Source organism: Eriocheir sinensis, chromosome 38 (genome assembly GCF_024679095.1).
Source record: "Eriocheir sinensis breed Jianghai 21 chromosome 38, ASM2467909v1, whole genome shotgun sequence".
In the NCBI taxonomy this organism is placed as follows: Eukaryota; Metazoa; Arthropoda; class Malacostraca; order Decapoda; family Varunidae; genus Eriocheir; species Eriocheir sinensis.
Window position 1 is genome coordinate 6,560,452 of NC_066546.1, and position 27,224 is coordinate 6,587,675.

General features: G+C 41.6%; 2 protein-coding genes and 1 long non-coding RNA gene across 5 annotated transcripts; 2 read left to right on the forward strand and 1 right to left on the reverse strand.

The window, feature by feature from the left end:
- Positions 1 to 100: 100 nt before the first annotated feature.
- Positions 101 to 12,424, reverse strand: LOC127008599 (signal recognition particle 9 kDa protein-like). The gene is made up of 3 exons (XM_050880811.1): positions 12,238 to 12,424; positions 3,473 to 3,541; positions 101 to 273 (listed from the first exon to the last, which is right to left on the reverse strand). The coding sequence occupies exons 1-3, from the start codon at positions 12,307 to 12,309 to the stop codon at positions 178 to 180; spliced, it is 237 nt and encodes a 78-aa protein (XP_050736768.1). The 5' UTR covers positions 12,310 to 12,424; the 3' UTR covers positions 101 to 177.
- Positions 8,900 to 12,402, forward strand: LOC127008600 (uncharacterized). The gene is made up of 2 exons (XR_007761204.1): positions 8,900 to 11,869; positions 12,198 to 12,402. It is a non-coding gene; the product is annotated as an uncharacterized LOC127008600 (long non-coding RNA).
- Positions 12,425 to 14,764: 2,340 nt separating the features above from the next.
- LOC127008598 (E3 ubiquitin-protein ligase NRDP1-like) lies at positions 14,765 to 25,012 on the forward strand. Of its 3 annotated transcripts, none has more exons than XM_050880809.1 (8): positions 14,765 to 15,157; positions 16,000 to 16,100; positions 16,248 to 16,390; positions 16,556 to 16,712; positions 16,974 to 17,105; positions 17,357 to 17,512; positions 17,827 to 17,949; positions 18,219 to 25,012. In XM_050880809.1, exons 2-8 carry the CDS (start codon positions 16,011 to 16,013, stop codon positions 18,366 to 18,368), a joined length of 951 nt encoding a protein of 316 aa, XP_050736766.1. In that variant the 5' UTR covers positions 14,765 to 15,157; positions 16,000 to 16,010; the 3' UTR covers positions 18,369 to 25,012. The 3 variants fall into 3 exon arrangements, with proteins under 3 accessions (XP_050736766.1, XP_050736765.1, XP_050736767.1); XM_050880808.1 differs by having other exon boundaries at positions 14,766 to 15,032; XM_050880810.1 differs by having other exon boundaries at positions 14,768 to 15,032; positions 17,827 to 17,946.
- Positions 25,013 to 27,224: the final 2,212 nt, after the last annotated feature.

Below are 27,224 nucleotides of genomic sequence, written 5' to 3' on the forward strand. Positions count from 1 at the left end.
ATAATGAATGAATGTTGATAATTTAGCATACCTATATTAGGGAGGTGAAGCATTGCAAGTCTCAGGAAGAAAGGGTTTCCAGTGTAAATGAAACAAGAAATACAAAAGCTATTGATAGATTTTATTACTGATGATCATGTTAGGAAAGGATTGAGAGAAAAGAAAAAGCAAAGATTGTTATCTCTCTCCAGAAGCCATATGTTTCATTAAGTTACTTATGAGTTTCTCCAGTTTCTTGAGTTCTTGTTGACTGTCTGTCTTGTACTGCAGGCACTGAAATGAACAAAATTAGCAGAGTTAAGCACCAGCCATCTATTCATACAAAAAATCTGGCTATAGAGTGTTCACCTCATTTTTTCCTCTATATTTAAATATAAAAACGTTAAAAATCAGTTACACAAATACCTAAATGTCATTTTTTAGATATGTGATAGGTGTTCTTTATGAGTTTTACATTGGACATGTGCTCAGTTGTGGACTGCTCTTGTGATTGGCTCTGATGCCTTACTCTGTCAAACTGATATACAGTCTCATTTTCTATTCTTGATGATGCTTTTGGCTATAACATTGCGGGCCGTTAAGATCCTAGATTTTCTGGAGTCTGTTGTCACTAATGCTCATTCCAAATAAGACAATATATCTGTGGTACATGTGGTCCCACAGTGATGTGGTCTGGATCTATATCGTTTTAAAAACATTACAAATTGTTATTGGCAAGATCCTATTCCTAATGTACCTGCAGGTACTTCAACACATCCCATTATATCACCCTGCCTTAAAAGGTCCTTCAGTTGAACTTGATAATACATTTTATGCACACAGAACACTATGCAAGGGGATAGAGCTGTCATCCTGAGCACAAGACTGTTCAGACAAAGTTGTGAATGTGGGCTTTTCAAGAACAGCAAGTGTACATGATTACCTATTATCATCATATGATACTCCTTGATGCACATACTCCAATATTCATTCTCACGTACATTTATTTTGAATCCTTTCTCGTCTTAATTGAGGAAGGTGTTCATGAACCTGTCATCTCTCCACTCACTCTTTACTTAAAATTTCAGCATTCACACTTTGCTGTCTAAGATTCTTAATAGGATAGTTGCCTTTAAGGTGCCAAATAGATACTTTAACAGAATCAATTGGTCTGTTTGCAGTATGGCATTTTGATGCCTACTACCATCAGAGGTTTCATTACCTCAACTTAGAGGGCAGAGGGATGACTCAAGCTATTTTTCAACATCAATTTTCAAAAAGAGTTTGACACTGATTGCCATAGCAATGCAAGATAATATTAAAGAGACATCCATATATAAATTGTACAAATTTGGGCATAATGAGCCTATTTTTATCATAAGATGAAAACACTTTTTACATAAATGATTATTCTGCAAGTAAGTATGAACAGTATAGCGAAGGATCTGCAAAAGTATTCAACTCAGACTTGAAAAATTATAATATCACAGGGCCTTTGCTATACTGTTCATACTTGCGGAACAATCCTTTATATAATGAGGGGGTTTTATCTTAACGTGATAAAAATAGCTTTGTTATGCCCAAAATCTAGACAAATCATGTTATATAGACATGTCTATTTCACATTGCTATGGCAATGTCAAATTCACTTTGCAAATTGGCGTTCAAAAATAGTTGTCACCCCTCTGCCCCGTGATGTTATGAGAAAATTAAAATTCTGGTGGTAATAAACATCATCGTTCCCTACTGTGAAGAGACCAATTATGGCTCCTTCATGTTAGCATGGTAAAGGGTTAAGTCAGAGGCAGGCACTAGAACTGCATGTGGGCTCTGTGCTCATCATCATCACATAGGCCCTTGAGCCTGTGATGGGAAGAACTCATTACCATAGTGTGACATCCAGGTTACCACAGTTTGCCTTCCCCATTTATCTACCTGCCTGAAAGGGAGTATGTCCCTGCTGGGGAAGGTAATCTATGCTAACTGATGTTGCACTTGCCAATGTCCTGGGGTAATGAGTTCTCAACCACCACAAGATGAAGGGAAAGAGCCAGAAATGAGCATTGAGGCTATGCACAGCTACAGCATATGCCCCCAACTTCACCTTTAACTTTCTACAGTGGCATTAGAGTGAAACATTGTCTCCCCAGTAGCCGAGGTGAAAATGGTTGAGGCCGGCAGCCTGGACAGAATTTAAGTCATGGTTTCACCTGCTCGGTAGTATGCACTCGCCTCTGATTGGTTGGATTTAGAAATTGCATTCCTCCACATCGTTGGGAGGGCTTGCAGGTCATTGATGTGTGTTGAGGTTGTGCTCCACATCTTTGATTTACAGGGCTTCTATAACAGAGAGGAGTTGTGAATCACGATCCACAATGCCTCCTTATAAAAGTCCTGTAGATCAAAGACATCACATTATCATGTTACCTGCAATCTCTCCCCAGCATGCAATGAAATAATTATGATACTAATCCAACCAATCCGAGGCAAGGATTTGTGACCAAGCAGGTTGTGTCTTAAATTCGGCCCAGACCACCTGCCTCGGCCATTCTTATCTTGACACCAAGGAGAATACATCTCACTCTTTACACCACTGAAGAAGGGTCAGTCAGGAACCTGAAATCACAATCTGGCGACAAGATGACAAGCTGCTGTGAAGTTATCACACAAGTAAAGAGGACAGGACAATCCTCGGGGAAAAAGTAATATTTTAAAGATAATGTATGACTGAACTTGTACCTATGTTTAAGAAATTATATATATATATATATATATATATATATATATATATATATATATATATATATATATATATATATATATATATATATATATATATATATAAATAATTAATAAAAATTATCTTTGATTCTATTCATTACTATACACCTTCCCCTACTTGCTTGCTAATTTAGACAAATCAAATATATCATCAAAAAGTTCATATATAACATGTGGTATGTAAGAAATTTTCCACCTACAGTATAGAAATAGGACTGAATAATTTAAGGCAAAATAAACATGCACATTAACATGAGCTAAATCAGCTTTGATCCAAAGTGAGCTGTTCATAAAACCTCACATATCTACTTCCATTATTATTACTAATTCATTTATTTTATTTTTTTTTTTTTTTTTTATTTTTTTTTTTTTTTAGAAATCTTGTAGCAGCAACAGGCCAAATTTGTGGCTTTACAATGTACCAGCGATGGGCCAAATTTTTGCAATGATACAAACCCCCCAAAATATATGATGCATTACTGATCACAAATGCATTTATATATATTATGAAATGGTTTGCATGTGATGATTTTTTCTCATTAATTTGCTTAAAGGGGCCTTTAAGAAACATGATCCCCACAACTACCAAGTTAAGGTTATGACTTTCCTGTCTAAGAGTTTCATTCCTATGGTAAACAAGGAAGCATTACTACTTGTGTAACTAGTGCTGGCTGGAAGATCTGCCAATACATTGGAAAACAAGGAAACTCACCACAATATCATCCGTAACCTTGACCTTGAGGCAACTGTTGCTGTGGTCGTACTTCATCACACATCTCGTCTGTGAAAAGGATAATTCTTAGTCCACTCATACATACATATGTGCAATGAATCAACCTGAAAGAAATACTCTGCTTGCTTGCTTGCTAATTTAGACAAATTAAATATATCATCAAAAATTATTACATGTAATGTACCGTATTTGAAGATACCCTGAACTTTAACCGTAACACAGTCTCCATATATGTTCTCGGGAAATTCATACAGGGGGTTCCTGTCATTTGTCTCTAATATATAGACTCAAAAAACACGATGAATAATGATTTGGCAAACAACAGAACCATTTTCCATAACAGTGCTATAGGGCAAACCCTCGCTTTTATGTACCTCGTTGTAATGAATTTTCACTTTAACAAACTTTTTGGGCCAGTCCAGTTTATACTACTAGGATTTGCCGAATAAGTTCAGTGGTGGGCCGGCGTGTACATCACCTTGGTCAGCGGCAGTGTAAACAAAGCCGACTTGGCAGTGTATGTCTACATAGTCAGTTTAGCTTTGTCCACCTGACTGTAATCGCCTCCACCCTCATCCTTCTGTGCCTCACCTTTCATCTAATACAACTAACAGTTGTATACAAAAATGGTCTGAAATAGCTCATGTTGAACAAGGTTTGTTATATATGAAAAGTTCAGATCCCTTAGATATGAATGAATTTGGATAACGTCACCCCTTTCCCCATAATTCGTTCATTAAAGGGAGAGTTTACTGCATAAGTTTATTTTAGACCTGTTCAGTCTACTTCAGACAGACCTTTCATTTATGGGCAGAGTATGTTTTTTCAAGAGGACATAATTTTGTTCACCACAGAACAACTATGATTGCACTAGTGGCATTATTTGCAAAATGCCAGAGTATTTTGGCTGACAAGATGCATAACAAACACTGTAGGATTGATCATTCAGCCATCTTGAGTCCCCACATCTGTTTATAAAATAACAATCCCAGTATTACCTAATGGATGGTAACCTATCAACGTAAAATAGTAACCGATCACCACTAAAATACATAGTGTAAAAGTAAAGGTAAAGTTGGGGGCATATGCTGTAGCAGCACGTGGCCTCAGTGCTCGTCTCCGTAACTTTGGCCCTTGAGCCTGTGGTGGGAGGGAGCCCATTACCCCGGGACACAGGGCCAGTGTGACATCCGGGTTACCACAGTTTACCTTCCCCAGGTTTCCCCAGGTACCCATTTATCGACCAGCCCGAGAGGGAGAATGAACAGCTGGGTGAGCTGCACGCCGACTGCCCGGGCCCGCGGAGTAGAAGCCAGGCACGCTGACCACTAGACCACGGAGGTGTATGCATAGTGTGCTATCTGCAAATTTACTGTAGTACTTTTGTAGCTGTTTTCTGGAGGTAACAACTCTTGTTTTCTGGTGGTAACAACTATTTCCACAAGAAAACACCATATTTTCCCAGAAAGTAAGCCTGTGTCTGAAGTTGACTGCTTAGGCCTGCAAAATACACTTAACCCTCGATTTCACAGACTATCAGGGGTGAGCACTAGTTCAAAAACCATAAAAGTCTGGGAATTGGGAATTGTATAGTCTGGGGGCGCTGGCCCATTCCCAGACGCTTACCATGCTTGGCCTGCTGATCACCAATATTCAGTACCTGCTACAGACTAAACCACACTTTTTCCAGCACATTTAGGAAAGATTCAGCTCAAACTAGTTATTTGAAGATTTACATTACATATCAACAAAGAATGCACCTTTGACAGTGTATATGCATCACTCACCATTTTCTCTTTCAACTCTGGGTGGCCAAAAACATTATAATAATATAAATTACTTCTGTACTTGATTCCAGTATACACAATGTATTTACATGCAAATGTAAGGTCACAGTGTGGCAACTAAACACAAGACAAAAATAAATATGTACAACGCACATGCAGCTACCTAATGGATGTTGCGAACATTGACGGGGGGGACAGAATCTGATGTATGGCTGGCCTTCTGTTTCGATATTTGGATTTGACAGAGCATATGTTCGGGAGCTGCAGACCCCAGATTTTGTCCAGGAAATCCAATATCCATGAAATCGAGGGTTGTGTATTATCCAAGAAAGAGGGAACTTGAGCAGGGTTAGCAGCACTGCTAAACCCATTATAAAAACAAGTATTTGTCTATGCCATCACAGCCTGGGGCTGACCACCAGGCCCCCATCAAGAAAGCCTACTGTTGCAAAAGACCGAACGTAAAAAATGAAAATTTAAAGTGTCAAGCATAAGGTTCCTGTGTGTGACTCCTCCAGCCTCCAAGCACCTTCAGTTGTAGTGCGGCGACTAAGCCTGATGGGCGAGCCTCCCATAACTCACTCAGCAAGGGGGGTACCTCTTTGGCCGACTGGTTAAGGAGTGGCTCTACTGTCTCGCTGGTCGCAGGTTCGATCCTCGGTGCCAGCAAAAACCTTTCCTTGTCTGGATTAATTTCTTGTGTGTTTCGTTATACACAGTGGTCATGTTGGACTGTAGTAAAGAGCAAATTCTGGCGTTTCACCGGTGGCAAGGCAGTGGGCATCCTCTCCTGTGGTTCTGTTGTGTCTCCCCAAGTGGGTAACAGGTAAAGTGATGGCCCATGCTCTCCGAAATTCATAGAAAATGGAAAATCTCAACACAGAAATTAATCTACATAGGAAGGGGGAGCCGTGAAGTGCGACAACTAAGCCTGATGGGCGAGCCTCCCATAACTCACTCTGTGGGGGGGTACCTCTTTGGCCGACTGGTTAAGGAGTGGCTCTCCCGTCTCGCTGGTCACGGGTTCGATCCCCGGCGCCAGCAAACCTTTCCTTGTCTGGATTAATTTCTCATGTGTTTCGTTACACGCTGTGGTCATGTGGGAGTGAAGTAAAGAGGAAAATTTGGGCATTTCACAGTTACACAGCCATCTGGAGGCTTCCCTTGGTAGGAGTTTTCCGGGCACCAGTCCAGCAGTGGGCGTGGGATTGGCTCTGCCCTGTGGCTGGTGCCAGGGGAGGAAAGGCACACACATAGTGGCCACCAAGCATTCGTGCCAGGCTGGGCTGGGCCACAAGCACACCTGTCAGGGGCGTGCTGGTTTATTACAACAACATACAGCAGTAGGTGGAGCCAGGCACACCTCAGACACAAAGAAAGGAGAAAGGAGAACAAAACAGGTGATAAGCCATTAAAACAAATAAGATCAGAGGTGAATAAACCAGGTAAGTAAACATCCGAGGAACACGTAAGGGAGAGGTACAGCTAAGAAAGGAATAGGTGAGGGAAGAACTGGTAAATGAAACAGGAAGGAGAGGAACAGGAAAGAGGAACAAGAAAAAAAGGAACAGGAAAGAGGAAAAGATAGGAGAGGAACAGGAAAGAGGAACAAGAAAAAGAGGAACAGATAGGAGAGGAAGAAGAAAAAGAGGAACAGATAGGAGAGGAAGAAGAAAAAGATGAACAGATAGGAGAGGAACAAGAAAAAGAGGAACAGATAGGAGAGGAACAAGAAAAAGAGGAACAGATAGGAGAGGAACAAGAAAAAGAGGAACAGACAGGAGTGGAACAAGAAAAAGAGGAACAGTTAGGAGAGGAACAAGAAAAAGAGGAACAGATAGGAGAGGAACAAGAAAAAGAGGAACAGATAGGAGAGGAACAAGAAAAAGAGGAACAGATAGGAGAGGAACAGATAGGAGAGGAACAAGAAAAAGAGGAACAGATAGGAGATGAACAAGAAAAAGAGGAACAGATAGGAGTGGAACAAGAAAAAAAGGAACAGATAGGAGAGGAACAGATAGGAGAGGAACAAGAAAAAAAGGAACAGATAGGAGAGGAAGAAGATAAAGAGGAACAGATAGGAGAGGAACAAGAAAAAGAGGAACAGATAGGAGAGGAACAAGAAAAAGAGGAACAGATAGGAGTGGAACAAGAAAAAGAGGAACAGATAGGAGAGGAACAAGAAAAAGAGGAACAGATAGGAGAGGAACAAGAAAAAGAGGAACAGATAGGAGAGGAACAAGAAAAAGAGGAACAGATAGGAGAGGAACAAGAAAAAGAGGAACAGATAGGAGAGGAACAAGAAAAAGAGGAACAGATAGGAGAGGAACAAGAAAAGAGGAACAGATAGGAGAGGAACAAGAAAAAGAGGAACAGATAGGGAGAGGAACAAGAAAAGAGGAACAGATAGAGAGGAACAAGAAAAGAGGAACAGATAGAGTGGAACAAGAAAAAGAGGAACAGATAGGAGAGGAACAAGAAAAAGAGGAACAGATAGGAGAGGAACAAGAAAAAGAGGAACAGATAGGAGAGGAACAAGAAAAAGAGGAACAGATAGGAGAGGAAGAAGATAAAGAGGAACAGATAGGAGTGGAACAAGAAAAAGAGGAACAGATAGGAGAGGAACAAGAAAAAGAGGAACAGATAGGAGAGGAAGAAGATAAAGAGGAACAAGAAAAAGAGGAACAGATAGGAGAGGAACAAGAAAAAGAGGAACAGATAGGAGAGGAACAGGTAAGAGGAACAGATAGGAGAGGAACAAGAAAAAGAGGAACAGATAGGAGAGGAAGAAGATAAAGAGGAACAAGAAAAAGAGGAACAGATAGGAGAGGAACAAGAAAAAGAGGAACAGATAGGAGAGGAACAAGAAAAAGAGGAACAGATAGGAGAGGAACAAGAAAAAGAGGAACAGATAGGAGAGGAAGAAGATAAAGAGGAACAGATAGGAGTGGAACAAGAAAAAGAGGAACAGATAGGAGAGGAATGAGAAAAAGAGGAACAGATAGGAGAGGAACAGGAAAGAGAGGAACAAGAAAGAGGAACAGATAGGAGAGGAATGAGAAAAAGAGGAACAGATAGGAGTGGAACAGGTAAAAGGAACAGATAGGAGAGGAACATGAAAAAGAGGAACAGATAGGAGAGGAACAAGAAAAAGAGGAGCAGATAGGAGAGGAACAAGAAAAAGAGGAGCAGATAGGAGATGAACAAGAAAAAGAGGAACAGGTAAGAGTAACAGATAGGAGAGGAACAAGAAAAAGAGGAACAGGTAAGAAGAACAGATAGGAGAGGAACAAGAAAAAGAGGAACAGATAGGAGAGGAACAAGAAAAAGAGGAACAGATAGGAGAGGAACAAGAAAAAGAGGAGCAGATAGGAGATGAACACGAAAAAGAGGAACAGGTAAGAGAGGAACAAGAAAAAGAGGAACAGGTAAGAGGAATGAGAAAAAGAGGAACAGATAGGAGTGGAACAGGAAAGAGAGGAACAAGAAAAAGAGGAACAAGAAAAAGAGGAACAGGTAAGAGGAACGAGAAAAAGAGGAACAGATAGGAGTGGAACAAGAAAAAAAGGAACAGGAAAGAGGAAAAGATAGGAGAGGAACAAGAAAAAGAGGAGCAGATAGGAGATGAACAAGAAAAAGAGGAACAGTAAGAGAAACAGATAGGAGAGGAACAAGAAAAAGAGGAACAGATAGGAGAGGAACAAGAAAAAGAGGAACAGATAGGAGTGGAACAGGAAAGAGAGGAACAAGAAAAAGATGAACAAGAAAAAGAGGAACAGGTAAGAGGAACAGATAGGAGAGGAACGAGAAAAAGAGGAACAGATAGGAGTGGAACAAGAAAAAGAGGAACAGGTAAGAGGAACAGACAGGAGAGAAACAAGAAAAAGAGGAAGATAGGAGATGAACAAGAAAAAGAGGAACAGGTATGAGGAACAGATACCGTTTTCTATGCAAGCGAGCTAGTAAGTGAGGTTTCTCTCTCTCTCTCAATAGTCACAAAGTATTTTTAAACTACATTAGTAGAAGTGGCGGACAAATACCGCCACCTGTTTTAGGGTGGTTAGTGATGGTAGTGAAAAGGCATATACATACATTTGTTTTGGTGGCAGCGGCGACAGAAGCGGCCATTGGGAGGTGAGCAGTCTTGCCAACGATCCGACGCTTGGTTAGCTATTAGCCCACGCATGCAGGTCCACCATGCATGGATATTATTTTTTAGAACATGCACCTTTACCTAATACTATACCCCACCCTCAGCACAGCAGCCGTTGGGCTGGGTGTTCTAAAAAAAAAATAATAACCACGCATGGTGGACCTGGTCTCACATGCATGGGCTAATCGCTAACCTAGCGTACCATTGCTAACCAAGTGTACCATCGCTAACCGGATCGTTGGCAACACTGCTTACCTCCCAATGGCCGCCGCGGTTAAATTCTAGTGTTTGCCCATACTCCCCCCTCCCCCCTATACAAGCCTGGGGACCTGGTGGGAATGCAGGGTTTCGGGTGGGGGACACGAAATCCGTCGCATTCGCGTATTTTTTTAGTGGGGGGGATAAAAACTCCCTAGATCTAGGGAAATTCCCTAAATTTAGGGAATTTTTCCTCACATCACTACTAAAATAAGCGTTTGCAACGAATTTAGTGTTTCCCATACGAAAACCACGCACTCACTGGATCCCCAAGCTTGTTTTGGGAGAGAAGCGTAGTGAACCCACCAAACGATGCTCACCTCACCATCTGGCGTGGCACTGGCGGCCATCTGTGCTCACATAAACCGCCTCCACCACACTCATGCCCTCTCACTAGTAGGTTGTCACCTCATCGCAAGGTTTCTGTCCTCCAAGTAGAGTCCGTGGCACCAAACACAGTGTATCTTCATTGTTTATCACTGACACAAATAAAACCACCGGCTAGCCGGGATCCATCCAACACCGCGCCTTTAACACTACTGCAGGAAGTGCAGGCTCTCGAACCTCTTGCCCGAGCTGTTCGAACACGTGAATCCTTACTGACCGGATTCTGAATCTGCTTCACGGGCTCGTATTCACAGTATACAAGGTGATTGTGGATATTGACTCCGCACCTCCAGAATACGATAATACGCCTCAATATATCATAGTAAAAAAAAAAAATAAGTACTTAAAAGTAAAGATGCCGAATTAATCCCCTTCCCGATCTTGGGGGACCTGCGTGAACTCGGGGTATTTGGGTGGGGGAGCATATTTAAACTACTCCAACCGAACTTTACGACCTGCTAACATGGGGGCTTCGCCCCCCTCGACCCCCCTCCTAACCAAGGGGGGGGCTGCGCCCCCCCTGGACCCCCCCCTCTTAAAGGTGCGTGTTCTAAAAAAAAAGTAACCACGCGTGGTGGACCTGGTCTCACATGCGTGGGATAATGGCTAACTAAGCGTACCATCGCTAACCAAGCATACCATCGGTAATAGTATTAGGTAAAGGTGCGTGTTCTAAAAAAAAAATAACCACGCGTGGTGGACCTGGTTTCACATGCGTGGGTTAATGGCTAACTAAGCGTACCATCGCTAACCGAGAGTACCATTGGAAATAGTATTAGGTAAAGGTGCGTGTTCCAAAAAAATAATAATAATAAATAAGCACGCGTGGTGGACCTGGTCTCACCTAGCATATCATTGCTAACCGGATCGTTGGCAACGCTGCTCATATTGCAATGGCGTCGCCATGTAAACACATCGTCCGTATGTATAATACGCCCTAAAGTACAATATGGAGGTGTAATATCGTATTTTCGAGGTGCGGAGTGATTTTCAATAATTACCTTGCGTGGTTTGCGTACGTTGTAAAAAAAACCGGAATGTATGAAATTTCCCTACATCTAAGTAATTGTAAGGAATTTCCCTACATCTATGGTATTTTTCAACCCCTCATAACTCAAAAACTACGCATTTACGACGCATTTCATGTTTATCACCGCATTCCCCGAAGTCTCAATGGCCCCCTAGTCAATTTTGGTTGCGAGGGGTGAGTATGGGCAAACACTAGAATAATACTGCCGCCGCCGCCACCAAAACAAATGTATGTATGTGCCCTTTCATTCGACCCCCCCCACCCATTGAACATATGTTCTAGACCATTTCCGATGCTCAACAGATTAATTTGAATACACCGAGGTATAAACAATATAGAATTTATGTCCCTTGAGCTTTACAGACCACACCTACTAATCCTACATATTAACCAAAGAAAAAGAGGAACAGATAAGAGGAACAAGAAAAAGAGGAACAGGGAAGAGGAAAAGATAGGAGAGGAAGAAGAAAAAGAGTAACAGATAGGAGATGAAGATGAAAAAGAGGAACAGGTAAGAGGAACAGGAAGGAGAGGAAGAAGAAAAAGAGGAAGATAGGAGAGGAAGAAGAAAAAGAGGGACAGATAGGAGAGGAAGAAGAAATAGAGGAGCAGGAGAGGAAGAAGAAAAAGAGGATCAGGTAAGAGGAACAGGAAAGAGTAAGAAGAGAAAGAGGATCAGGTAAGAGGAACAGGAAAGAGTAAGAAGAGAAAGAGGATCAGGTAAGAGGAACAGGAAAGAGTAAGAAGAGAAAGAGGAGCAGGTAAGAGGAACAGGAAAGAGTAAGAAGAGAAAGAGGATCAGGTAAGAGGAACAGGAAAGAGGAAGAAGAGAAAGAGGATCAGGTAAGAGGAACAGGAAAGAGTAAGAAGAGAAAGAGGATCAGGTAAGAGGAACAGGAAAGAGGAAGAAGAGAAAGAGGATCAGGTAAGAGGAACAGGAAAGAGTAAGAAGAAAAAGAGGAGCAGGTAAGAGGAACAGGAAAGAGTAAGAAGAGAAAGAGGATCAGGTAAGAGGAACAGGAAAGAGGAAGAAGAGAAAGAGGATCAGGTAAGAGGAACAGGAAAGAGTAAGAAGAAAAAGAGGAGCAGGTAAGAGGAGCACACGCTGGGCCTCCCCTTCCTGGCGTACCTTCATGGGCGCGTTGAGGTAGACCCGCTCCGCCGCCTTCTCGAAGTCGTCAAAGGAGTCCAGGTAGACCATGGTGGACGGAGGGCGCGGCACACACGCATGCACACCTGCTTCCCACGGCCACACCTGCTGCACACCTGACTGCCGCCTCCTGCCAGCTCTAAATTATCGTACTCTTACTCCTCCTCTTCTTCTTTTGACCTGTTCCGCTTTGTATCGCTTCTTATTAGTCCTCCTTGATCATTTTTCACATTTGTATACTTCACTTATCTCCACTGAGCTCTGTTTTTCTGTAATTTTTGTTTGCTATACTATATGAGGGGGAAGAATAAATCAACATTAATTATGCTCATTTGACACGTATTTAATAAAGACTACCAGATTGTCGTACTCAAAGCCCTCCATATCTCAGTTTCTGACTAAAAACTATCACACACATCCAGAAAACGATTCATAACTAAGCTCATCATCTAAAACTAAATTATTAACACATTCTATACGAGTAGAAAGAATAAAATCAACGTAAATAAAGCTGATTTGACAGGCGTATATATGAATCATTGTCGCACATATGCACGTCTTACTAACAATAAATATATCATACACTCAAATTAACACCTACTTTTAACATATAGATTATCTGCAGGCTTCATACACAACCACAAATAGCTACGGACTGACGTGTACAAAATATGAGCCGTTGGAAACATGTAAGGTTACCAACATCGAGGCATTTTCTCTTTCTTTTACAAATCATCAACAACTAATACAATAGCTATATAACCAAACAACATATTAATTCAGCCTGTAAAACTTTAAAACAAATAATTATTGAGCTATTAACACAAAGCTACATTACACAAGCCCTACAGGGGAGAAGAAAGGGGGAAAGAGAAGGGGAGAGAAGGGGAGGGATGGAGGAAAGAGAAGGGGAGGGATGGAGGAAAGAGAAAGGGAGAGAAGGGGAGGGATGGAGGAAAGAGAGGTGAGGGGGAGCAATGAAAGAAAGAAGGGGAGTTGGATGAGGAAAGAGGCGAGGAACAAAGGCGCGAGGGTTCTTTAGCATTGTTTGTTTTTTTTCGATGTTGTTTGTTTGTTTGTCTTTTCAGTGCTGTTCGATATTTAGTCATGCGGTTAATTCTTTTCTTTAGTCATGCGGTTCTTTCACAATGCGGTTCTTCAGTCGTGCGGTTCTTGAATCATGCGGTTCTTACACGGTGCGGTTCTTTAGTCATGCGGTTCTTTAATCATGCGGTTTTTACACGGTGCGGTTCTTTAATCATGCGGTTCTTACACGGTGCGGTTCTTTCACAATGCGGTTCTTTAGTCATGCGGTTCTTTAATCATGCGGTTCTTACACGGTGCGGTTCTTTAGTCGTACGGTTCTTTAGCCACACGGTTCTTACACGGTGCGGTTCTTTGGTCGTATGGTTCTTCAGTCGTGTGGTTCTTTAATCATGCGCTTCTTACACGGTGCGGTTCTTTAATCGCACGGTGCGGTTCTTTAGTTGTATGGATCTTCAGTCGTGCGGTTCTTACACGGCACGGTTCTTTAATTAGTCATGCGATTTTGAGGTGTGGTTCTTTTGCAGTGCGGTTTTTACACTGTGCGGGTCTTCTAAGCTGTGCGTTTCTGGTCATTGCGGTTCTTTAGCAGTGCCGTTCTTTAGTCGTGCGACTGTTTTGAGGTGCGGTTCTTTAGCAGTGCCGTTCTCTAGTCGTGCGATTGTTTTGCGGTGGGGTTCTTCAGCTGTGCAGTATTTACAGGTTCTTCATTTGTGCGGTTAATTCTCCTGTGATACATTCTTTTCAGTTTTACGTCGTGCGGTACTTAAGCGGTAGAGCTCTTCAGCAATGCGATTCATCTTGCAGTGTGGTTCTCAGCATTGCGGTTCTTTAATACTTTAGCGTTGCGGCATTTAGAAGTGCGTTTTTTTTTTTTAGTATTGCGGTTTTGATATTCTTTAGCATTGCGGTTTTTAGCAGTTCTTTTTTTAGCATTTAATTGCCATTTGATAGACTGACAACAGAAGAAACCGGAATAAAAATAAAAAAAACGCAAAATCACGAACCTCAAGTGCGGAAAACCTAGAAAAAGACAAACCAAAGGCAATGCATCAGAGTATGACATAATGGAAGCCGTTGCAAAGGTTTATCCCACGCCTACCTGTGCTGAGGCTGGACAGGTGGGAGGCAGGCAGGGGAGGGAGGCAGGGGGGAAGGGAGGGGGAGTTAGGTAAGGGAAGAGGAGGGAGGTTGGGAGGGGGTGAGGAGGGGCCTTGGGTGTACTGACCTAAGGGAGGAGGGGAGAGGCAGGAGGCTGGAAGGGGAGAAGTGGGAAGGCTGTAACAGGGTGAAGAAGGAGGAGGAGGTAGGGAGAGGAGGGAGGATGGAAGGGAAGAGAAGGAGGAGGAGGGAAGCAGGAGTAGAGGCAGGTGTCTTGGGGAGGAGGAGGGAGGCTGGAAGGGGAGAGGTGAGAGGGTGGAAGAGGAGGAGGAGGCTGGAAGGGGAGGAGGGAAGCAGGAGTAGAGGCAGGTGTCTTGGGGAGGGGGAGGTAGAGGAGAGGTGGGAGGCTGGAAGGGGGTTAGGAGGTAGGAGGTAGGCAGGTAGGAGTCCCGGGGAGGCAGGGAGAGGAGAGTGTGGTGAGTGAGGCAGGCGGCAGCAGTAGTAGCGAGCGCCGTCCACCTGGCAGGCTGAAGGAGGCCCTGTGTTCCTGCCCGCTGGGAGCCGCCGGGACGAGTCATGGTCAGCGGAGTGGCCGCCTCGTGACCCTCCCTCCCCTCACACCCTCGCAGGTCAGCACACACCCACACACCCTCGCGGGGCGCCAGACAAAGGCCACCACACAGCGGCCACCACTCACTCAGGAGGGGGAGATGTGCTGCTTCTTTTCCACTTGCCTTTGCGCACTATTTGGCAGGTAACGCTGCAGCCAGGAGCCTTGTGTGTTACGTGTGTGATGCCCAGGCTTGCTGGCCATCTGACAGCCCACTGCGGGCATAGGCCTTTAGACATGTGTTAGAAAATGCTAATGCCATATATTGTCAGGTTTTGGCTCATTGGGGCATTGCACAGCCCTTCACAATCACAGGCATGCATGGTGGTCACAAAAAGTGGCTGAAGCTACTTTGCTTGCTAAGGCTTCCCCTCACAGGCTTGGGGCTGCTCAGATATCAAGGCTGAAGAAGCCAAGCACTCGGGGCTGTGGCTGGTGCAGCAGTAATGAAGTATGAATATCACAGGGGATGGAGAAATATTCAGTAACTGAATAAAAAAAAATAACATCTTACAAAGACCTATTTTTAAGAGTCCTAGAACATAAGCATGATTTCACATCAGCTGCACATTGTGAAGTATATAAATCTGCACTCAAAATAATACTGTGTGCCCCCTCCCTCAATGCCCCCTGAAGGTGTGTCTGATAGAGTAATGTTGGCAGCCACTGCTGGTGAGCTTGGTTATAGTTGCCACAGGATGCTGTGGGGTCCTCCACTGCCAGCATCTGTGTGGGTTCCCACACACACTTCAGGGCTATTTTTATACTTTTTTGCATCCCCACATTCTTTTTTATGGTTTTCCGGGAGGTTTGAATGTTAGTTAAAGACATACGCCAACAAGAGCAGTCGTTCAAGTAGGAGACAAGACATGGAAGGGTGCATAAAATAATCTTCACTGTAGACGAATTTTAAAAAAATGCTAAGTAGACACAAAGATAACTCAGAGAATCCCAGCACTCACCATTATTTGCTTCCTCCACTCCAGATTTTGATGTTATGGGTTTCGACTTGACACGGTTCCAAGGGGAGGTGGATGAGGAGCTGTTGTGTCCTATCTGCTCGGAGGTGTTGGAAGAGCCACTACAGGTAAGCTGCAATTTTATTCTTTCCTTTAAGTCATGTAGCACTTAAAAGCATAGAAAAATAGTTTTGTGTAAAGTTATTTTTTTACTAATGGTATAATTTTTTAATAACAGTTAATTGCAAAGTCTAAAGAAAAGTATCGTCTTTCAGGCTCCTTCGTGTGAACATGCCTTCTGCAGTGGGTGCATCAATGAGTGGCTCTCTCGCCAGCAGACGTGTCCTGTTGACCGCCAGCCCATCACCTCCTCACAGCTTAAATCAGTCCCCAGAATACTACGCAGTTTGCTTTCAAAGTAGGGGCTTTAAGTTTGCTGATTTGCTGATTCTGCCTTATAACTTGTCCCAGATATGTAATTCATGGATAGGAGAATTTTTCTTTTGTACAAAATGCTAGAGATTATTGCTAGAAATTAAAGTTTCTTGTATTTTTCCTAACAGTAAATCTTATTTATCACTAGGTTGTACATTTCATGCGACAACAAACCCCATGGCTGCACCTCCATAGTGAAGCTTGATGCATTGACCTCACACCTCGAGGAGTGTGAGTTCAACCCCAAGCGCCCGGTGCCTTGTGAACAGGGGTGTGGCCTCATTGTACCTAAGGATGAGTTGAAGGTAGATCTGGATTTCTTCTCCTTTAAAGAATATGCAGGCATTCTTTTCCTTTTTTACAGATGAATAAACATCATGGCTCTGTTTATTAGTTTTCTCATACTCTCTGCCATGTTACTTCATTGCATGCAAGATAGAATGGAAGTATTTTTCATTTACAACGTTCTCCATTCAGAGTTTAGTCTTAATTCGCTTGTCCTGAAAACAATATTACAGATGCCATTTCAGAGTAAAGAAATTATCCATTTACTGATTATTTTTCAGGAGCACAACTGTTTACGTGAATTAAGAAGTCTAATACAAAACCAGTCTGGTAAAATAGCCGAGCTGCAGCAAGAATTCGCAGAAAATAAATACCAACTTAATGAACAAAAAAGAGAAATTCAACTCCTTAAGGTGAGTCTTATTTCTCCACTTACCCATGAGAAGGAAACTCAAGATATCTCTTACTTGTCAGGTTGTCCTTGCATTATTAATCTCCTCAGTCATTGTTTTGTGCTATGATTTTTGAGGCCCTACCTCCCTACCATGTATAATATGGAAATGGAGGAGTACCTGAAGAAAATTATGATGATATTCTTTCAATCCAAATTCTATTGACAATTCAAATTCATTACATGATGCACCAACCTGATCTTGCTTCTCAGGACTTTATGCGTGCCATGAGGATCAGTAACCCTCAGATGCGAGCAATAGCCGACCAGATGGAGCAGGATGAGGTGGTGCGGTGGGCCAGCTCCCTTGCCCGGGCTCGAGTCACGCGGTGGGGCGGCATGATCTCAACTCCTGATGCTATGTTGCAGGTGAGGCTTACACACGCAGCAGAGAAGGCTGGCAGAAAATCATTCCTTCAAAGCCTGTGGAAAGAGAAGGACTAACATGCATTAGTATTATATGAAAAGGTTAAAACTGTTACATGACAGTCATACCAGTAGCAAGATTTCATCATTTCCTCATTAAGCTTTGTAGCAGAGTAACTGACTACTCATGAATGACAGATGACAAGACAAAATTTATGAATCTCTTTATTTGTTATCCATGAATTCCATAGTTTATACAGTTTTTGGACACAGTGAAGCACTTGACAGTTAGATATAACGACCCTTTCCCTCCGCAGGCTGTGATCCGGCGGTCCCTGAGTGAGTCAGGTTGTCCCCCACACATTATTGACCAGCTGATGGAAAATGCCCATGAGCGGCGCTGGCCGCCCGGGCTGTCCACGCTGGAGACTAGACAGGTAGTGTGTACCAGGTGATATTGCTGTTCTCTATACTGTTATTACACTCATTATGTACTCTAACAGTAATAGTACCTAGAATATGACTCTTTGTCTAGTTTAAAACTACACTCGGTGCTTACTCAAATCATATGAGTGTAATAATCCATATGAGTGATATGTAACTTATGTATATATATGCACCATCAGGTCAGTTATGAATTTGTTCAATACTTTCATAAGCAATGCCATAAAAATTCCAACAAGATTCAGTATATGTCCCTCTCCCCTAGATGAACCGGAGGCACTATGAGAGCTACATCTGCAAGAGAGTGCCGGGCAAGCAGGCGGTGGTGGTGATGGCGTGCGACAACCGGCACATGAACGATGATATGCTGCTGGACCCCGGCCTGGTCATGATCTTTGCCCACGGAATAGAATGAGGAGTTTCTGGTGCTATCATACTGAATCTTGTTAATCTAAGATGATGAGTGGACCCTGAATCTGAAGTTTATTGCTAGTGAAGAACCAAAAAGGTTGGTAATGAACTGTGCTGCTTGTGTTTCATCTGTGTGTCTGGCTCATTCTTCACAGTCCTCAAAGGGAGGTTCAGCTAATGCCTTAGATTTAAAATGTAATCAGTTGAACCAATGGCTATTTTCTTTGTCTGACTGTTTTCAAACAAGTTATTTTCATATTTTCCCTGAATTCAAGCAGTAAAGCTTTATACACATAATTCAACTGGATTCCGTTTGTTCTGTGCACCACTGGTGTCAAGGACACTTTCAGTATACCAAGTGCATTGGTATTTCTTGGACTTACATTAAACAAAATTACATATCAGTAAAAATGAAGAACTTGTTACCAGAGGGCCTTGATTTTTTAAGGTTATGTTTGAGACTCTTTCCCCAACACTGGATACAACAGTTTTGTCCTACACATTCAATTTGAAAAGTTTACTTGAAGTAATGATTTGTGGACCTACTAAAATTACATTTTAAAATCTTGATTTTATATAAACAGAAATATCAATGGAGGAAAGAATATGAATCATATTTTTTGCCATAAGTCTGAAAATATTTGTCTTTTATTGAGGTTTCTGTCCTTCAGAAATCTTGCCAAAGACATATTTGTATTGAAAAGTGGAGAGTATTTGTAGGGTGAGGTTAGGGACATAAGTTGATCATTCACTCAAAAAGACTGATAAGCTAATAAGTGAGCCTCAAGCCACCTAAAGGCTTTATGTTGCAGCCACTCCTTCAAGAGCCTTTCATTAACTAAAAAAAAATGCAGAACCTCCTGCTCAAGGCAAATGCACAAATGTTTATATTCTGAACCATTACTGGAGAGATTGCAGTGTGGTGGGAAGAAGGAAAAATTGTTGGGTGAGATATCACATAGTTTTTCTTGTAAATTTTGCATTAAAGAAACATATAAATGACCCCCAAACTCAAACAAATATCTCAGTTTTGAGAAAAAAAAGACAGAAGCATCCATCAGTGGTGCTTTTAAGATTAACAACTCCCTTTTAGCCAAATTAGAAGAATTTTAGCTTAGTAGTGACACCAACGTAAGGAATTATAGTCATGATGATAGAAACAGGTGATGTAGGAACATACTGAAAATGATATAGCTAGACACATGTGCATGGTCAACTCATGCCCACCTCCTACCTGCAGCTTTGTTGCCAGATTTTGTACATAATGTCCTGATATTGTACATAATGCACTGTTTGTTGGCATACACTTTGAAGAGTGTGCTAGCCAACCACCCCTGGTGTAAATTTATTTAATTGGTGTACAGTAAGAGATAAGTGCTCCAAGAGCTTGGTAGTTGAGCACAGCTCAATGCTGAGGTTGTGAATGTTTGATGGGACTGTCCACTCATAAAATGATGAACTGCAAGGAGGTAAAACCATCAAGCCTAAAAAATCAAGTCCCTCTTGGGTGTTTCCAATGAATGTCATTACCATTAAGATTGCACATATACATTCTCATTTCATATTTACCTCTTCTTTTGGGAGGGCGGGGGTGTTGCACAGTCTCAGTTTCATCTCATACTTAGCTAGTACTTAGGGAGGAGGGGTGGCAGTGTTCAGTGACCTGTAAGATTCCATGCATGAACGAGTTCTTCTCACTGTAATTGTGGTTCCAGGCAGGGTTAATTTATTTGTGTGACAAAATTCAGGGTTTGATTTAGATGTTAGTTCATCAAGCATGAAGAAAATATGTTTGATGACATGCACTGCTTTATGATATCTCTTGTTTCTCATTCATTTAAGGATACATTATGAATCTTAAAATTATCAAATGATCTGTTCCTTATTATTTGTAGAAGTGTAGGTTCAGCATTGATTGATGTTTTATATAAAGGAGGTATTTCCCGTAGCTTTTCCAATGAATGCTCTTTGCAGTCAGGCAACTCGCTATTATTCACTTTCAGATTATGTGCCATCCAACCCTATCACACTCTTGTTATTCTGTTTCATCTTGCAGCCACTTTTTATTTCTCCCTCCCACCTCATTTACTTTTTTTGCATTCCCTCATTATTTATTTGTGGTTCCAAGCATTGGTTGACTTCCTTACTTATGAAACTAAAAAAGTTTCCGCAAACCACAAAGCATGACTGTACCAGAAATCTGTCTTCTGAAGGTCCAAAAGGTGCTACCTCACTAAACCCCAAAATGTGCCACACTGTCCACACACTCATGGTTGCACGTACACACCCGACCACCATGCCACCAAGCTCCCGCCGGTGACCCGGGTATAACTCACTTTGTGCATGGCATTGAGGTCAGACTGTGAGGTAACAATATCTTGTCTTTTTTACCTGTGTGGTTTAATAGTGAGAGAAGTACATATGTTACTTGTGGTCACCATAGCTTTTCTCCCTTTGTCATTGTGGTGACACTTCCTGTGCTCCTTCCCCTTTGCATTTCCAACAAATTATATTAAATTATTAGTATCATTTAGGACAGGGATTGGGGAATGATTAAATTACCCCAAATAAGGTAAATTTGAAAATTTGAGGATTAAAGATTGTGGGTAAATTTTTGTATATGACATTCAATAATTTAATGAACAATGGGCTTGTTTTTCTTTACTTTAAATCTTAGGGTGATTAAAACTTTATTCAAAGAAATTTTGGGGGTAATGCCCCCCAAAATTCCCCGATCCCTGATCTAGGGCGTCATTGTTCATTGCTTGGGTGTCTTAGTAAGTAATTTAGTCTGAACACAAATTGTGATCAGTTCAAAGCTTAATCAAACTGAGGATACCAAACACTTAACATCTTTAACTTGGCTGTATTGACCTTGTCTTCACCACACATGATGTGTGTGTGTTTAAGAGTGTGTGTGTGTGTGTGTGTGTGTGTGTGTGTGTGTGTGTGTTAATGTTTGGCTCTAGGCAGTTGTGTTTTCCAGGTAGGACACAGATCTTGAGTTCCTGCAGTGTGCATAGATGGTGTTAATTATTCATCTATACAACTTGCTGAATTCTTATTCCCAATACATGACAAATATAATGTTCCTCTTGTGGAGGCAAAAAACATTTGAATGCCTTATCTGATGATCCCATAAGAAAACATGGAATCTCATACTTTCAAGTAGTTTACAAAATTTAGGACTTTTGTATCAGAGGCAGAAAAGAAGACAAAGGTTAGTTTGGAGTACTTTTTGTTGGGTTTCCCTTGTGTTCTTATTACTGTATAGATTGTTGCTGCACCACAGGTTTCTTGCTTCTTACATTATTTAGTGCACGCGTTGTGCCTAGGGGCTTCATAGAAGTTTGGTCTAGGTAGTTTGAGAGTCTCATTTTGCAGCCATTGAGTATGTTTAAGCCACTTGGTAAATCATAACTAATAATTTTCCTAGGAATGCAGTCTTTTGGGGGTGTTTCAGGCAGCTTATTATTGAGATGCTTTATAATTATGAGGAATACATGATGATTGATGTTGGTTTTGTAAAGCTTTTGTTGTCTTGCCTTGGGAGGTGATTCAGTCCTTTAGAAGTCTTGTAAAGGTCAAATACACATTTGTTATAAGAAAAGGCAAGAATCTCAAAACAAATATTAAGGTCAGTGTGTATAGTTAACATATTATAGATGTTGGACAAAAATGGTGACCACTATATCATGGAAATAATTATTAAATGTAGTGGAATAATGTTATATAACAATTATATAAATTATCAAGATTTTGGTTGAGTCCTGTGTTTGGAATATTTATAGTATAAAAGTTTTTAATTGTATGAATTCACAATATTGTGTAGATGTATTGGACCAGAGCAGATGATTCATGTTTATATTAGGTATTGTGATGTTTAAGCTGTGATTTATTATTTTCTAGTTAACATATTATAGATGTTGACAGTAGGATATTTTTCACGTGTCTGAAGGAAGTGTTGCGGCGTTATGATGATGAAGAGTTCCTCTGTACATAGCCTTAGACTTGCATTAGAGTGTCTGCCCTGTGGGAAAATTGCATCTGGCAATGATCTCAGTTGTGACAAAGACAAAACTAATTTGAGGCAAGTGTGCCTGTGCTATCTTTAACTGATCTGAAAACTTATCTCTAAGAGGAAGTACGATTGTTATCACCATACTTAAGCTGTCAGAATACAGGTGATTCTTTTGCCACAGGCCATAAGAACTAAACTGGTACTACACTACTGAGGAAAATAGATCTTACACAACACGGCTGTGCATTGCATAATGGAAAGAACACATGAAGCATAAATTATTCATGTTTCTATGGATAATATAGTCATTTCTTTTATTATGAGTGTTCTGCTTTTCTAGCTGATGTAAAGAGAATGTATGGATATTGGATATTAGTGGGACAGTATTGAGAGCAACAGTATGATGCTCAAGATTTTACACAATGCAGCTGTGGCATGTAGCAGCAGAGGTAAACTTGGCCACATCTTTGGTATTACCACTATCTACCATACCTGCATTAGTTTCACATTGTGTTTTAGTTACTGCTCGAAGCCTTTAATTTTCCTGCATTTGTTAGCAACACTTGGGTACAGTGTATATGTTTCCACAGTACATAGCCCTTGTCAGGCCTTGTCTTCTCTTCCAGTTGTGTACTCTTCACAATTCCTGCAGTTAATCAAGAATTGTTTTTTGCAGATCCGTCCCACGTTAGCTATTTCATAACAGTAGGACATGTTCCAGCAGAAGCTCTCAGTTTCACTCTTAGAGTGAGCACATAGGAGTTAAAGTGGGGATTGGTGACAATTTTTCTAGTGTGAAAGTCCTTAACACTCACTTCACTATGTTAAAATTTAGTTGCCACAATGTGTGCCAATGATGTAATTATGTACATTTTGTAAAATGTGATGCAACATATATTTTTCAATTCAAAATGTGGAAAGTAGATTTTTGAGGTAGTTTTGCAGAACCACGCAGCATCCCATCTTCATCAGTTACATTGAGTATGATGAATTTTACATTTCTTAAGATTGCCATAACTGACTTATTGCTGGTGTTCTCTCAGGTGGTTGTAAAGGTGAATGAAAATACCTGTACATATCCAATTATGTGAATGGTTTAGCATCCTCCACTCACTCAGTGACAAGGTTGGCTACAGTGATCAGCCACAGAAGGGTTGAGTATAAGTATTTGTATTTCTTGTTAACACAGTATGACATGCATTGTCCTGTCACTGACTATGTGTGCAAGGACGTCAAATTTTGTTTCAGCTGAATATACACTTGTAGATACACTACTTATGACAACAATGTACAGCGGTGGCCTCTACCTCTCAGTGTCATCTAATGTTCCCAATGCTCAATATTCCTCCTCTATGTCTCATTCTCTAAGAAGTACAAAATGTTCAAGGATGTCAAGTGGGCCCATCATGTTCTCATTTTTCAATCACGTTATCTTTTCATTCAATGGAAAGTTATAAGAAGAGATGGAACCAATGTGTGTTTCGAATGTTGCGTGAACTCTAGAAGCATCTGTTGGTGAAGTACTCATCCTCTTTGCAAGTTATAAACCCAACTTACGGAAATAGTGCCGACGTGTGTCCCATGACAGTGACTAAAACATTCCACATAATAACAGCATTCCACAAGGCTGCTTATTCTTACTTGATCACAGAAATCAAGTTTAGCAACTCACTCAGTATAGTTTCATTAATCAGTGAATAAAATCATAACTTTACTATTGAATTGTTGTACCTGATTTGTTTCCACTTTTTTCAAGCATAAGAAAATCCAGAATTAAATTGACCTTGAAAAATACTAATGCTTTTTTTTATTGATTAATGATTGTAAATTGTTAATGCTGATGTCATATGATACCTTTATGGAATACTCAAATCAGCCTAGAAACATGTAGAGTAGAATCAGATGATAAGCCCTAAGCATAATACAAGTTTAGCTAGCCAGTGATTGTGTCAGTGTAATATTCAGTGACGAGAACTCTCTGACGTGTACACAGGGAACATAACAGTGCTGTGTGGCTTCCTGCAGAACTGAGCGTCTTGTACTTGAGGCCTCACGGTGAATCTTCCCGGTTGAATCTCGAGGTTATGTTAATTGTTATTGATGATGGTTCTGTTACGTTATGATAAATGAAACCTTATGCATACACCTTGAAGATATTAAACCCATTTAAGGTATTAATATCACCTGTTATCAGTTAATTATTCTTACATCTATGCCAGAATAAAAATGTTAGGTTAAAAGGTTTAGGTCTGGCCCGAGTTTTTGATGTTTTTCAAAGGTTATGTACATAGCTATTGAAAATGTCAATTGACAGATCCATGTTAGATGTGGAGTTACATATTTTGTGATATTGTAGTCTTTAAAGAAGCTGCTGTAAAGAATGCTGCTGATCTCATCCATTCCCGTCAGTGTCTTGGTAATGCTGACCTTTTTTTTTGCCGTTTCTTACCTAGAATGCTATAAGAACCTTGTTTCCAGTTGATTATTAAACATGTCAAAACTATGGCTTGTCACTTGTTCTTCAAAAAAAGTTCATTAATATCATTTTAGAATTAGGCCATGAAGCTTGGGAACACCACGTTTCTCTATGCCAGTGATTATGAAATAAATATGTACAAATCAGAGAACTTCTGTATTACTTCTAAAACCCTGCTCAGTTTTCCAGATATTTTTTCCCCGGGGGTATTAACTGGAAAAACCGTACTGGTTGTGATAAACGTAATCTGCTTCGTAAAGGGTGTGCGATTGTACGTTAACGGTCTTTTCTTCACCCATTTCATTGTACATACTGCGAGGGAACGGTGCAGGAAGGGGTAGGGACCGTAAAGGGGTGAGGGGAGGAGAGCGGCAGAGAAAGGGGGAGGGAAGGGTGGCAGGTTCCCGGGGTGCCAAAACGAGAGGGGGGAGAGGGGAAGATCCGAAGATGGCAGGGGTGAGGGTTGCCAACATGGGAGGGGTGAGGGGAGCGGTGGCAGGAGTGATCGAGGGTTGCCACATGAGAGGGGAGAGGAAAGGGGGGAGTCTCCACCACCATCACCACCACATCCCTCAACACCAATGCTAAGCTGATAATGACCACCCTCTACTGACACACACACACACACACACACACACGCGCGCTTTGTTGCAGTTGTCCATTCATATAATCACGCAGAAAGGGTGTGTACGTGTTTTTAATTAAATCTGAACACCCCTAAGACTAAACGGATATAATAAAACACCTCGTCCACTGAGAGAGAAAGTACTGATTAATTATTACTCGAGGGCGTTATAAATTATGGCGAGTGATAACTTTTGTTTGTATTAATGCTTTTTTTCCCTCAAGTGGCCGATGTTCACTTGTTTTTACTTTTTTTTCGTTTATGAAGATGAATGCGAAAAGTTTCAAGTCTACGGAGAAAATTTCGACATTTTAAAACTTTCGTCACGCGTTAAAAAGTAAATAAATAGTGTATACGTAACTACTTTTTTACTTGCTTTTTCTACGCAAAATAGTGAATAAAAAGAGCGACAGTGGGTTGGTAAGAAAAAAACGAAAGTGGGTAGGTAGGATGAAAAGTGGATAGGTGGAAACGAAAGTGGATATATATAGCTCCTTCCCACCCTATATTCCTTCCTTGATCCCTTCTTTTCCTCCCGCAAACCCTTACCTCTTTAATTCCCTCCCCTCTCCCTATCTCTCCCTTCCTTCCTTATCTTCATTCCTCCATTTCCTTCTAATAGCCCTCACCTCTTCCCACTCTTTCCTTCCCATCCCTCTCCGAACCTTTCTCTTCCTTCCGTATTTTCAGTTCTCCTTTCCTTCTGCAAACCCTCAGTCCCTCACTTCTTCCCTCTCTTTCCTTTCCGCACCTCGCCCCCTTCCGCCTCCTTGCATCGCGTGACTAAGCTCCCTTTTAACTAACGGATCCTCTGCAACAGGTCGCCGAGCCAACCCAGCGATCAGGCAAGACACTGGACTATCTTTGGCACACGACGCTGATTTTCACGACGATGACCGATATGCGACACAATACACGCGAAGGACGCATGGAGTAGGCTAGAGGTGGTGTGTGTGTGTGTGTGTGTGTGTTTTGGTATTTCGTTGGGGATATACCTCACTGGAGGAAGGCGGTGCACAACCAACCAGACGCCTGGTAGAGAGATGCCCAATTCGTTCACTGAGGAGGCCCAACAACGGTGCTGAGGGTGTCGGAAAGAGCCCACCTTTCCACTCCCGTGGCACCGGACAGGTCTCGAACCCATACGCTACTAGCTGTGTGTGTGTGTTGCCTTTGTAGGGAGGAAAGGACAGGCAGGGGAAGAGAAGCAGAGAGGGAAGGAGAAAGGGGAGGAAGGGAAAGAAGGAAGGGAGGGAAGAAGGAAAGGAGGAAGGGATTTTTTTGTGTGTTATGAGAGAAGGAGGGGAAGAGATACAGAGGTGGAAGGAGGGGGACGGAAGGGAACTGGAGAAGGGAGAGGGGATTTTTTTTTGTAATTTTAGTCTGATTCTATGTGCTTTCGATTAAATGCTATTTAAAATGGCATTTGTACGCCTCTATCTTTCGTAACTAGTTCAAACCTCATTGGGTCTCGCCAGGAAGTCTTACGGCGGACTGAATTGGGCCGATTGGCCCACGGTGTTATGGACTCGCCCAGCACGAGAATATGGCGTTGTCGACGCCTGTGTAGAAGGACAAAGATCCGCATCTTCAAGTACCTTGTGCTCCCTGTCTCTCTCTATGGCTGTGAGACATGGACACTAAATATGGACTTGGAGAGGCGGATTGATGCCTTTGGTAATGTGTCTACACAGAATCATGGGATATCGCTGGAATGACTTTGTGTAAGCATGAAAAG

Coding starts and splice junctions, on each gene's coding strand:
- LOC127008599 (XM_050880811.1), bottom strand. CDS start 12,309: ATGGTCTACCTGGACTCCTTTGACGACTTCGAGAAGGCGGCGGAGCGG. Junction 3,542..12,237: donor ACCTCAACGCGCCCATGAAG/GTACGCCAGGAA, acceptor TCCTTTTCACAG/ACGAGATGTGTGATGAAGTA. Junction 274..3,472: donor AGGTTACGGATGATATTGTG/GTGAGTTTCCTT, acceptor TGTTCATTTCAG/TGCCTGCAGTACAAGACAGA.
- LOC127008598 (XM_050880809.1), top strand. CDS start 16,011: ATGGGTTTCGACTTGACACGGTTCCAAGGGGAGGTGGATGAGGAGCTG. Junction 17,513..17,826: donor CTCCTGATGCTATGTTGCAG/GTGAGGCTTACA, acceptor TTCCCTCCGCAG/GCTGTGATCCGGCGGTCCCT. Junction 17,950..18,218: donor CGCTGGAGACTAGACAGGTA/GTGTGTACCAGG, acceptor CCTCTCCCCTAG/ATGAACCGGAGGCACTATGA.